This window comes from Theropithecus gelada, chromosome 8 (assembly GCF_003255815.1).
Source record: "Theropithecus gelada isolate Dixy chromosome 8, Tgel_1.0, whole genome shotgun sequence".
NCBI classification, from domain to species: Eukaryota; Metazoa; Chordata; class Mammalia; order Primates; family Cercopithecidae; genus Theropithecus; species Theropithecus gelada.
Window position 1 is genome coordinate 106,396,040 of NC_037676.1, and position 13,926 is coordinate 106,409,965.

Genomic DNA, 13,926 nt, shown 5'->3' on the forward strand with positions numbered 1-13,926 from the left:
TGAAAAATAGCAAGTCCTTTTATAAAATTTAACCATTAGTAGATAAACTTTATTATGAGAAAAGTTACAGGGCCACTCTTGAAATGGATACTGTATTATTGGCCTTTGTTTTTGTAAACTTCTCCCTTATGTTGTATGCCTACCTAAAGGCATACTTCCACTTGCAGGACAGCATAGTGTCTTAAATGAACCCACTGATTTTTCATGAATTTTTTTCCTGTGATTATGCAAACTTGCACCTTGTCTTTGACAGTAGAAATAAAATCATAAATCTGATTTTGCATATTTGCTGTAAGGTTGGCCCAGAGTAGCAAAGCACAAAATCAAGACCATGGTACTTGAAATTTTTTAAATCCTAAAAATATATTCCATTAGATGATATAATTTAATTATACTCCAAATGTTTTATCTAAAATGCATTTTCTGTCTTTTCCTTTTTACTCTTGTCCTCACTTTTAATGATCCATCGGCTGACAGTGTCTTTACATCCAAAATGCAAAGCAGACAAATGGGCATATCAGGGAAGAACATGACAAAAAGCACCAGCATCAGTGGAGACATGTGCTCACTGGAGAAGAATGATGGCAGCCAGTCTGACACTGCAGTGGGCGCCTTGGGCACCAGTGGCAAAAAGCGGCGCTCTAGCATTGGTGCCAAAATGGTAGCTATTGTTGGTCTGTCACGGAAAAGTCGCAGTGCTTCTCAGCTCAGCCAAACGGGTAGGAATTTTAATGTTACTTTTAACTTCATATTTGAGTTGTCATTACAAGATATATTTCTTTTCTCCTACTCATTTTATTGCAGTAATATGTGGATGATGACATGTTCCAGAGGGAAAGGGTATTTTAAACTAGTTAACCTTTCTGAGATCAACAATGATGTTTTTTCCAGTGATCAATGAGCCTGCTTCAAAATGAACCTTGGCTAGTGTTCTTAAAATGTAGATAATGTCGTTCCTCCTCAGGGAAGAGTTATGCTGTGACACCCAATTGCCAGTTGCTGATCCTTTGTAAAGATAATCTGAAATGGGGGATATTTGCTTTTCTTTAGGTTCCTCAAGTTGGAACCAGCTAAATTAATTTCCATTCCCAGCAAGATACTGTGAAGATGACTCCTCATATTTTGTGTGAATAATACAGTTCTTGTATTGCTGACAACCCAACTTCCTTTTCAGTTTGTAAGCAACATTTGCCAGTAATGTCAATTTTCTCACTGCAATTTTTATTTCCCTGTTAAAACTTCAAACAGCAATATTCTCCAGCAGCAGGGATGGAGGAATTTTCTGCTGACAGTGAAGATATTCAAAGCTTTGCTACTTTAAAATTCAGTTGCTAAATCACATCTGCAAAAACAAATTATAGACAACACTCCTACTCAGAAAAGCCACTGTTAGCAATTAAGAAATTTGCGAATCAGAGCGATGTCTTTTTTTCAAATGGGTGTTGATAATTAAACATTAAATCCTTGGTATCTTGGAAATAATAGCATATCTTCTACTTAACAAACAAATGCATGTAATATGGTGTTTCTTTTATTGCAAAATAAATTATAGGCAGCTGGATTAAATCTAATTTATGCTTGACTACTAGGACTCTTGTACATAGAAGTCAGATATAAATCTACAGCACAAAATAATTTAAGGTTACTTTAATTCTTGGACCCGGCTAATCTTGATTTTTACAAACTAATTGTAATTCTGGGAATTTAGTCTTATTTAACAATATTATGTTGAAATAATTATTTGGTGGTGATTTTTGTTATAGGATTTTTATTTGTTGTTTTAAAATACTATTTTGCATTTTAATGTGTAAATAGAAGTTTAATTTATGGACAGTGGACATATAGATCATACTTTAATGACTTAAAATTGTTAATATTTATACATAATTAACTATGTTGTGCTAATATGATATATGTTGGCCTTTTGAAATTGAGATTTTTTTATACTTCTCTAATAGAAGTTCATTGCATTTTTTTCTTTAAAACTTACAAACATCTGTCAATCTAAAATTTCTCTAAAAAATAAAGTCTACTAATGTTTTTTAAATTAGGAACCTCAAATGGATGTTAATAAGACTACAATTTAGAAAATATATGAAACGAAATAATTAATTCCATTCATTCAGGGTTGTTATGTATAAATATTGCCCACTTACCGTGTACCAGACACATGAAGAAAAAAGATGAATAGGAAATCATTTATAACCCAAGTTGCTTACAATCTAATAGAGGACAGATACTTAAACAGATTGCTTCAAGATCATACACCAGTGGTGAATCTAGAATTACATAGAAGGTACACTGGATGCTCAGAGGAAGGCCACTTGACTCAACCTGGAATTCCAGGAATGAATTCCTGGAGATGATACCTAATCAGAGGTATCATCTCAGTGACTCGAGTGGCTGCTAACCAGGTAAAAGACAATTAGAAAGGTGTTCTAGATAGAAACCATAAGAAACAAGGCATAGATCCATGATATGTGCAGGAATGATAAGCAGTTACATAATTTCAACATAAAATATTAGACTGAATAGCTAGAGATGAGGCTAGTAGATAAATAGAGACCAGGTCATAGAGCAGCTCAGATCATAGTTATAGATGATAGGAAGTTTTAAAAGGTTCTCAGTAGAGGATTGATATGGTCATATTTGTATGTACTTTATGTATAGTTTTTAGCCCATTCAGGCTGCCATTTGTTTATGTAACAAATAATTTTTGCATACCTATCATTTGCCAGGGACTATCCTAAAGAAAACAGAGACAGAAATCCTTCTTCTCTTGGAGCTTATATTCCATTGGGGCTACAATAAAGAGGTAAACTTAAGTCCACATCTGGAAAAGAGCATTTAAGGGTGAATTAATGGAGAAGTACAATAATTCAGACAAAAGATAAGCTCCTGAACTCAGCCAGTTGTAATAAAGATAGAGAGGGGATGATAGATTTAGGGAATTTTTAAAGAGCAAAATTAGTAGTCAGTTACCTGATTAAGTGACTAATTGGATATGAGGAGGTGAAGGAGAGAAAATTCTAAGATGACTCCCATATTTCTGACTTGCATCACTGAGTGGGTGGTAGTGCCATTAATGGATATTGGAAATACAAGAGGAGTGGTTGGGGCATGGTGACTGATGCCTGTAATCACAGCACTTTGGGAGGCCAAGGCAGGCAGATCACTTCAGGTCAGGAATTCGAGACCAGCCTGGGCAACATGGCAAAACCCCATCTCTACAAAAATATAAAAGTTAGCCCTTCATGATGACTCATGCCTGTAGTCCCAGCTACACTGGAGGCTGAGGCATGAGAATTGCTTCAACCCAGGAGGCAGAGGTTACAGTGAGCCAAGATTGGCTGCTGCCCTCCGGCATGGGTGACAGAGGGAGACTCTGTCCTGCACTCCCCCACACAAAAAAAAAAAAAAGAGAGAGAGAGAGAGAGAGATGTTGGGGAAAGAGGAAGAGAATGAATCTTTGATTTAGGAAATTTTGAATTTGTGATATCTGTGAAAATTTCCAAGTGGAAATGTCTAGAACATTTAAATAAACACTTTTGAAGCTTGTGTCAGGACCAGGGACATAAATATGAGAGTTACTTAAATTCATGAACATGGCTGAAATTGCCCAAGAAGAATGATACAGATAAAATAGCAGTAGGCCAAGACAATGCCCTGTGGAGGATTAGCATTTTAGAGTTGTGCGGAGGAAAAGTCCAAGAAGAAGAAGAAGGAACAATCACAAAGAAAAGACCAAAATTATGAGAGGATAGTATCACAGAAGCTAAGATGTAGAATATTTCAAAAACAGAAGGGTCAGTATTTCTAAATGACCAATTTCATGTCTTTACATTTCTGGCATAACTCTCCCATATATCTTTCTTCGATAGTATTTGTATTACAAAATTATAGATCTATTGACCATACATTGAGATTCTGTAACAATACCGATTTGGTTTTCATGTATGAGTAGTTATAGGTTTTTATCTCAAAAACATTGACATGTTGGCAGATTTAAGAAATGTAGTCTTGTTTTTTGTTATATCATAAAGTTCTTCCTATCTATTACATAGCAAATGACCAAGTCTCTTTGTCATTGTCTTCATTACATTTGGTGACATTATAATGGGTACATTTTTAATAGTTCTTAAAATTTGCAGTTATTCATACCTACTCACCTAATAGATTTGACCTGCTGACAATAGAATTCAGATTATCTCTCATTTTAAAGCCCAAGTTTAACTGTAGCATAGCCAAAAATTACTGGACTTCAAACTTTCAATGGATTTCTAAGTTCTGTATTTGTGTGCATATGTATATGTGTTTAAAATAAGATTTTAATTATGCTTTATTTTCTTAAGAAAAAAATGGAATCATAAGCTCCAAAAGTATTTGAAACAAATCTTCAAATTTCAGTATTTGAGCATATATTCTAGTAGCTTAGATATTAAATTATCAAAAGTAATTATCTACAGCAATGAACTAGTTTTATAATGCTGTATCTTATAATAGCTTCTTTCTTCAGACATAAATATATAAGATGTATTGAGTAACTTGCCTGAAACAAACAAATTCTTTGTGTGTTTTCCACTAGTATGTTTGTATTTTCAAAGATTTGTTTAGTATTCTCTTTATTTTCCTGGTCTCTGTGTGAAGATCTATATGTAATTAAGGTAAAGAGTCATTATGTCATGAATGATATATCATAATGATTTCAATTTTTTGAGATGGTATTTACTTTTGTAAAAATAAATATTATTGTACCATCATGGATTTCAAGATCAGACAAGACAACTTATCTCCCTTCTGAAGAGTAGAAACTCAGCAAAACGGGGTCTTCCTAAAGGATAGTGAAATGATTCTGGATGATATCACAGTAATTATATGTAAATAATAATTGGCAAAGGAGAAACCTTTTATAAAGGTATGTTGACCAACACACATAGTGACTAAGTTATATCTCTCTTCTGTCACACTATTTGTATGTTCCATTGCCTGTTAATTGGAAGCTCATCTTTTAAATCACTGTTTCTAAAGAATTGAGTATGACTTGATAGGCATCATAACCTAGTAGAGAGCATATAGAGGGAATAAGGAGACTTGAAATCTATTGCTTACTCTGGGTTATATATTAAATATGGACTCTTTAAAAACTTACCCAGCAGATCTGAGTCATAGTATGTCTGTCTGACTGATGGAATTGACATGTGCTATCCTAAGAGCATTTCTATAAAGATAATATTTTTAAATGTATGAAAAGTACATTGAAAACTTAAAATCACATAGTAGGCATAAGACATCAATAGCCAATTTATCCTCATGGGGGAATCAAGAATTCTGTTTTAGACATGATTTTGATTTTGAGATGTCCATTAGACATCTAAGTACAGTATTACATGATTAATTGCATAGATTAATTCAGAGCCCAGTAGATCAAAGCAAAGGATGTAATTTAGGAGTAATCTGCAGGTAGCATTTGAAGCCATGGAACTGGGTAAGATTATTTATGGTAACTTCAGTCAAGAAGAAAACTAAAGACTGAGCCCTAAGACATTCTACCATTTAGAGGTCAGGAAGAGGAAGAAAATTGATCAAAGACTTAAGAGAAAGCAACCATTAAAGGAAATGTAAAAAAGGATATCTTAGAAACCAAATGAAGAAAATATTTTAAGAAACAGACCATGATCAACTGTGGCAGGGGCTCTGACAGGTCAAGTAAGATGAAGACTGATAATTTACCATTGGATTTGGCAAGATGGAGAAATTTGGTAAATCTTGACAAACCTTGCAGTGGAGGACAAAGCCTGATGGGAGCTTGTAAAGAAAATGAAGAAGTGAGTCAGAGTCAGTGAGAATAAAATTATGAACACCTAATGCTCTTTAAGCACTTATTATGTGCTAGACACAGTTCAGAGCCTTTACATGTGAATCATTTAAACCTCACAACAAAGTTATGAAGGAGGAATGAGTTATTATCTCCATTCGATAGATGGGGGAAAAAAGTAGGGAGACAAGAAATAAATTTCCCCAATTTACCCAGCTAATGTCATGGGTAGAAGTTGGAATTTGAATCCAGACAATCTGGATCTGGAGACTTCACTTTTAATTTTTCTGTTACAGTCTAGAATAGCACTGTTCAATAGAACTTTTGGCAGTGATGGCGATCTCCTATATCTGCACTGTCCTGTACAATATGGTAGCACTAGTCACATGTGGCCATTGAACACTTGAAATGTGGCTAGGGTAAGTAAGTTAACTGACTTCTTGATTTTTACATTTTTAATTAGATTATTTTAAATTTAAATAGACACATGTGACTAGTGATTACTGTACTGGACAGCACAGTTAAAAACAATTCTTTCTAGGATTTTTTTAAACAAATAAATAGAAATTCTAAAATGGAACTATAACTTGGGGGAGAGATAATCAAAGAAGAGCTTTGTTTTTTTAATAAGAGGGACTTACTTGTGGGAACAACTGGGTAGGTGTGATCCTGAACTTAAGTGGAGATCATTGGTTGTAACCTGTGGTCACTCAGGCATCTATGCTCTTTTCATCTTGTAATAATTTATAAGTTCACACAGTACTTTGAAGTTACTCTTGTTATAACATTTAGCAACTGTAATCATTTAGTCATCTATCTCTTGGTTAAACTGTTTTTCTTGTTTAATTTCTTCTTCTCAGTGTCTGGTGTTATATCACATATGGTGATCCTCAGTGAAAGGCCCATGAACTCCATGAGGCTACATGATTCACTTCCCTGGGGAATGGAAAGAAATAGTAGAACTTACTTTTAATTTTTAATCTAAAAAACAAAAAAGAAATTAAACTTTACAAATATTTAATATATGGCTTCACCTAGAATTCTCACTCTAAATGCAAGATAGTCTCATGCCTTTCTGGGGGTGTTAGTTTTAACTAAACTAATAATGAGAAAATAGGAAAGTGGCTTAAAAAGGTTATAGCGATGAAACTGTGGTTTGAATATAATACCAAGTTTGCAACTTTTACTCCTAGTTAAGCTCTTCATTAGCCCCCAGTGAAGACAATATGACACTTTAAGATCTGACAAGAAGTTTACCAAAAAATTCTGTTATCAAAAAGATTAATAAAATATGGATTTACACCTACTATTATTAACAATAAACCTTACCCTAGGTTTATACTTTACATGGCCTATGGTGTGTCTCTGTGATGTTTCTTTTTCAACTATGACATAATTAAAACTAAATATGAGAAAACTGAACTTGGAAGCAAACTTTCAAAATACTGTATTTACCTAACATACATTACCTGCTGTAATATATACAAACCCTGAAAACTAAATACAAAAGTTCATTTATTGATCAAATATCAGTCCAAAGTAGATATTTCCAGTAGCCTTTTCTGTAGTCATGCAGGGCTCAAGACTTCTTTCATCTTGTGGGCTTTCCCTCTTAGAAGGCCTTAGAGCCCTTTCTCTTCAGCCAGTACATGGGAAGTCTTTACGGACAGGAATTGGAAATGGTAACATCACTTCTGCTTCTATTCCATTGGCTGCTTAGTTACAAAGCTGATGCTGGAAAATGGAACATTGGGAAATATAGCCTTAGAGAGTGCCCAGGAAAAGGAGCAAACAGGTTTAATAAGCAAACTACAATCTAATACTGCCACATAGCATTAAGCCACTGTTTTCAGACATTATAAGGCATTTTACTTCAAATATTTTTCCTAAGAGCATGACTTATTTTATTATTTAAAATAACTATTTGCAAATACTTATTTAATTTTAATCACCTTTTAAAATATCTACATATATTTTATGTATTGTAAAAGTATAGTAGGATATGTGTATCATTAATAAATAATTTTTTACAGAACTGGAAGTGAGATTTTTAGAGGTTTAAAACTACCGACCTAGTATGTAATAGCGCTAAGTGGATGTTTGCTAAGGAAACGTAGAAAAACTCAATTGCTAGCCAACTCACTGTAATCCTGGATCCATCCTTCCTAATGCTTACTTTTTTGGACAGCATTCAGACCAGGTTATACAGAAAGTGACTTGATGTATGCCCTATTAATACACAAGCCTACATTAAATACAATGATATCTGTGGAAACAACTAAGTAATAAGAATAAAAGAGATGTTAAGTAATAGTATTATCTTTTCAAATCATCACAAATCTCAAACTAACCCTATAGGATATGGCATGTTAATGTAGGATTCTAACAATGTGCTTTTACCACTAAATTTAGGCATATTTCTTGCCTTTAAAATTAAAACTATGTTTTAGCCCTTATAATACTATCATTCATTATTTTAAAATATTGACTCATGCTACTCTATGTTATTTACTAACTTCAGGTGGCTCAAGTATTGTAGGCGAGGTAAACAACATTTTCTGGAAGTGAAAGCTGGTGTTAATATATCAAAAATTGTGTTAAGGTATTTATGTAGCATCTAGGCTCAGCATGTAGCTAAGAAAGATAGCAGTTTCATTGTTCATGGAAACAAATTTAGTATTTCTCAAATTTGAATTGGATTTCATATTATTTCTTCTAAAAAACATATTTTTAAAATACTTTTAATTGTGGTAAAATACACATGACATAAAGTTTACCTGTTAACGATTTTAAGTGTACAGTTAAGTGTTATTAAATATGTTTATTATGTTGTGCAACCATCACCACAGTCTATCTCCACAATTATTTTCAGTTGCAAAACTTAAACTATGTATCCATTAAGCAATAACTCTTCATTCTCCCCTCTTCCCAGCCCTTGGTAACCACCATTTTACTTTGTCTTTGTGAATTTGACTGTTCTAGATATTTCTACCCATCAGAATTTGCTTCTTTTTTAAGGCTGAATAATATTCCATTATGTATATGTACATGTCTATACCACATTTTGTTTATCCATTCATCTGTCAGTAGGCACTTGGGTTCCTTCACCTTCTGGTTATTGTTAATAATGCTACTTTGAATATGGGTGTACAAATATTTCTAACAGGCCCTCCTTTAAATTATTTTGGGGATATACCCAGAAGCGGAATTGCTGGATCGTATGATCATTTAGTTTTTGTTTTTTGAGGAACTGCCACACTGGTTTTCTAATTATTATTATTATTATTATTGTTATACTTTAAGTTCTAGGGTACATGTGCACAACGTGCAGGTTTGTTACATAGGTATACATATGCCATATTGGTTTGCTGCACCCATCAACTTGTCATTTACATTAGATATTTCTCCTAATGCTATCCCTCCCCCAGCCTCCCACCCCCTAACAGGCCCCAGTGTATGATGTTCCCCTCCTTGTGTCCATGTGTTCTTATTGTTCAGCTCCCACTTATGAGTGAGAACATGCGGTATTTGGTTTTCTGTCCTTGTGATATTTTGCTGAGAATGATGGTTTCCAGCTTCATCCATGTCCCTGCAAAGGACATGAGCTCATCCTTTTTTATGGCTGCATCGTATTCCATGACGTATATGTGCTACATTTTCTTTATCCAGTCTATCATTGATGACATTTGGATTGGTTCCAGGTCTTTGCTGTTGTGAATAGTGCCGCAACAGATATACGTGTGCATGGGTCTTTATAGCAGCATGATTTATAATCCTTTGGGTATATACCCAGTAATGGGATTGCTGGGTCAAATGGTATTTCTAGTTCTAGATCCTTGAGGAATCACCACACTGTCTTCCACAATGGTTGAACTAATTTCCACTCCTACCAACAGTGTAAAAGCATTCCTATTTCTACACATCCTCTCCAGCATCTGTTGTTTCCTGACTTTTTAATGATCACCATTCTAACTGGTCTGAGATGGTATCTCTTTGTGGTTTTGATTTGCATTTCTCTGATGACCAGTGATGATGAGCATTTTTTCATGTGTCTGTTGGCTGCATAAATGTCTTCTTTTGAGAGGTGTCTGTTCATATCCTTTGCCCACTTTTTGATGGAGTTGTTTGATTTTTTTTTTTCTTATTAATTTGTTTAAGTTCTTTGTAGATTCTGGATATTAACCCTTTGTCAGATGGATAGATTGCAAAAATTTTCTCCCATTCTGTAGGTTGCCTCTTCACTCTGATGATAGGCTGTTTTGCTGTGCAGAAGCTCTTTAGTTTAATTAGATTCCATTTGTCTATTTTGCCTTTTGTTGCCATTGCTTTTTGTGTTTTAGTCATGAAGTCTTTGCCCATGCCTATGTCCTGAATGGTATTGCCTAGGTTTTCTTCTATGGTTTTTATGGTTTAGGTTTTACATTTAAGTCTTTAATCCATCTTGAGTTAATTTTTGTATAAGGTGTAAGGGAGGGATCCAGTTTCAGCTTTCTACATATGGCTAGCCAGTTTTCCCAGCACAATTTATTAAATAAGGAAACCTTTTTCCATTGCTTGCTTTTGTCAGGTTTGTCAAAGATGAGATGGTTGTAGATGTGTGGTGTTAATTCTGAAGCCTCTATTCTGTTCTGTTTGTCTATATATTTGTTTTGGTACCAGTACCATGCTGTTTTGGTTACTGTAACCTTGTAGTGTAGTTTGAAGTTAGGTAGTATGATGCCTCCAGCTTTGTTCTTTTTGCTTAGGATTGTCTTAGCTATGCGGGCTCTTTTTTGGTTCCACATGAACTTTAAAGTAGTTTTTTCCAATTCTGTGAAGAAAGTCAGTGGTAGCTTGATGGGGACAGCATTGAATCTATAAATTACCTTGGGTAGGCCATACTGGTTTTCATAGAAGCTGTACAAGTTTATATTCCTACCAGTAGTACACAAGAGTTCTAATTTCTTGAGATCCTTGCCAACACTTAATGTTTTTTGTTTTGGGGGGGTTTCCAATAATAGCCATTCTAATGAGTATGAGGGTGGTATCTCATTGTGGTTTGGATTTGCATTTCCCTAATGATTAGTGGTATTGAGCATCTTTTCATATGCTCATAGGTCATTTGTATATCTTCTTTAGACAACTGTTTATTGGAGACCTTTGCCCATTTCTTAATCAGGTTTCGGGGGGTGTTGTGTTGAGTTAAAAATAAACTTTTTTAAAATAGAAAATTATAAGCAGGTTTTTTCAATCTTAGGAGTCATCTGGCTGGGCATGGTGGCTCACGCCTGGAATCCCAGCAGTTTGGGAGGCCAAGGAAGGCGGATCACCTGAGGTCAGGAGTGCAAGAGCAGCCTGGCCAACATGGTGAAACCCCATCTCTACTAAAAATACAAAAAGTAGCTGGGCATGGTGGCGGGCACCTGTAATCCCAGCTACTTGGGAGACAGAGGCAGGAGTATTGCTTGAACCTGGGAAGCGGAGGTTGCAGTGAGCCGAGATGGTGCCACTGCACTCCAGCTTGGGTGACAGAACAAGGCTCCATCTAAAAGAAAAAAGAAAAAAGAAGAATCATCTGTGTATTAACAATAACATGTATTATAACTTATTTGCACTTGTTCAAATCCCATCAGACTATAAATTTCTTGAGGGAAGCAGTTATATCTGATTCATTTGTACATCTCTGGTACCTAAGATAATAGTTGATATCTACAAAATACTCAGTATTTGTTGGAATGCATGTATTAATAAATGAGTGAACAAATGAATGAATAACAATTTAATTAATCTCTTATAGAGAAGGTAACTTGAAACTGTGTTCCTCAAATTATTAAACTGATACATTGATGTTTTGAAGCTATAAATGATCATATGGCTATATGTCAAGTGTTTCTTATTTATCATCTCATATTCTAGTGTTTCATTATTGTTTATGGAAATAATAAGTAGAACTCTTTAAAGCTTTTGTTAAGGAATATTTACATCTACAGCTACAAATGCAAATTATCTTGAATTATCCCGTTCCAAACATGAAGGTTGTAGTCATAATCAAATTATCAATAATTTGCTAATGTTTTCTTATGGTATTTTAATCATTTCCCTAAGCCACAAATTTTATTCATACATTTTTTCATTAAATAAACATTTTTATCAACTACACTATTTGTAAGATTCATTTTAGTGGATGCCATGGAAGACAACTTGACAAAACATTGTCCCTACTATCTCATAGCTTCTCTATTCTTAGGATGTTAAAATCTACTAGAGGAAATGAGTTGTTGGCTTGAGTAAACATAAAACAACGTGGAACATGATGAGGATTAGCAAGATTCTGTAAGGGAGTGTGGCAGAATGGAGAAAACATAAATTTTAGAGTTCAAGCAGGCCTGAATTCAGGTCCCAATTCTGCCACATGGGCAAGTTACTTAACTTCTCTGAATCTCTATTTCCTCAGCTTTAAAAACTATGGACTCTATCATCCTACTTCATGAGGTTGTTATGAGCACTTATACTAAGCACTTATAACTTTGTCTAACATATACTAAGTTTCTATTAAATGACAGCTGTTATTATTAATATTATTGTTAACATAAGTTTAGCTGTTATCATTAATATTATTATATTATCATTAATGTAATAGTGGAAATGATTCCTTCCAGCATTGTTGCCAGGGTACCAGTTGATCTTACCCTTGAAGTGTGGATAATGTTTACATTGTGAAGATGCTGAGAATATGGACTGGATATTTTGGACATGGGAAATATTAGACTCAGAGATATGGAAAGGTATCTTATGTATGAGCAGGCAGAGAGTATTTGACACATAGTGATAAATGAGACTAGCAATAGAGATTGGGGCCGGATTACAAATCATGTTTGTTGAGGGAGTTAGAGCCATAGGGCTGGCAATAGGGATCTATTGTAGAATTTCAAGCAGGGTCATGACAACATAAATTAGAAAGATTTTATCAATAAGAAAGACTAGAGATCAAGAATAAGAGACTTTTTAAATTAAAGTAGAAATGATGAGGGCATGATCTATGGTGTATTAGTTTCCTATTGAGGCTATAACACATTATCATTAACTTAGCAACTTAAAACAATGCACATTTACCGTGCCATCCTAAAACTAGGTGAGCTCTACTGGCTTCTCTGCTCTATGTCTCATAAGACCAAAATCAAGGTGTCATCCACACTCGGATTTTATCTTAAGACCCAAGGCAAGACTCCATTTCCAAGGTCATTCAGTTGTTGGTGGAGCTCAGTTCCTTGTGGTTGTGGACCTCAGGTTCCCATTTTCCTGAACACATGACCTCCCTCTTCTTCAAGCTGACAAAGGCACATTGAATCCTTCTTGTGCATTTAATCTCTCTGACTATCCATTCTGCCTCATCCCTTCTGCCTTCCAGTCAGAGAAGGTTCCCTGCTTTTAAGGGCTTATGTAATTAGATTGGGCCCACTCAGGTGATCTAGGAAAATCTCCCTATTTTAAGGTTCATAACCTTAATTACATTTGAAAAGGTCCTCTTGCTATGTAATGTGGCATATTCCCAGAGTCCAGGGTGCAATGCATGGACATCTTTGGGGGACCATTCTGTCTACCAGAAATGATAGTATTAGATGAAACGGTAAAGAGATTCAAGAAATACTGTAGACATATTTTTGAAGTTATTATTTACATCCTGTATGCTTCCTGGGAGTCAATACAAATAGAAATAAATGTTAATTTTCATAACTTACCTTCCTTGACCAAAGAACACCCACCAGTTATTAAGATTTAAGCTTTTTTTCTAATATAAAATTTAGAAGGGAATTTATCAGTCATTAAAAAACATAATTAGCAATACCATGAATTTGTTGTTTAATTTTCACAACTTGAGATGTAACTATTATCATTACCATTTTACACATCAGGAAACTAAAATGCAGTTTCATGGTTGACAGATAAAGCTCTAAAGCTGGTATTCTTTATATGACGCCCATTATTGCTAACAGTGTATTTTTATAATTAGCTTTTTTCATATTATTGGGGGGGGGAATCTTTCTTTTCAAAATAAAAATTCCTCAGGAAAGTACTTTTAATTTAGTATAAGCTTTATTTAATTTAGTATAAGCTTTATTTAATTTAACTGG

The 13,926-nt window shown here is 34.5% G+C and overlaps 1 protein-coding gene across 34 annotated transcripts in view; it reads left to right on the top strand.

Moving 5' to 3' along the window:
* RIMS2 (regulating synaptic membrane exocytosis 2) overlaps positions 1-13,926 on the top strand; it is a 728,068-nt gene that overhangs the window by 615,417 nt on the left and 98,725 nt on the right. For 12 of the 34 annotated variants that reach the window (XM_025395354.1, XM_025395352.1, XM_025395350.1 and 9 more), the window contains one exon: positions 478-719. The exons of the other annotated variants lie outside the window; for them this stretch is intronic. In XM_025395354.1, the coding sequence (XP_025251139.1) occupies positions 478-719 (242 nt within the window). The remainder of the gene's footprint in view (positions 1-477; positions 720-13,926) is intronic. 34 annotated transcript variants of the gene reach the window in all.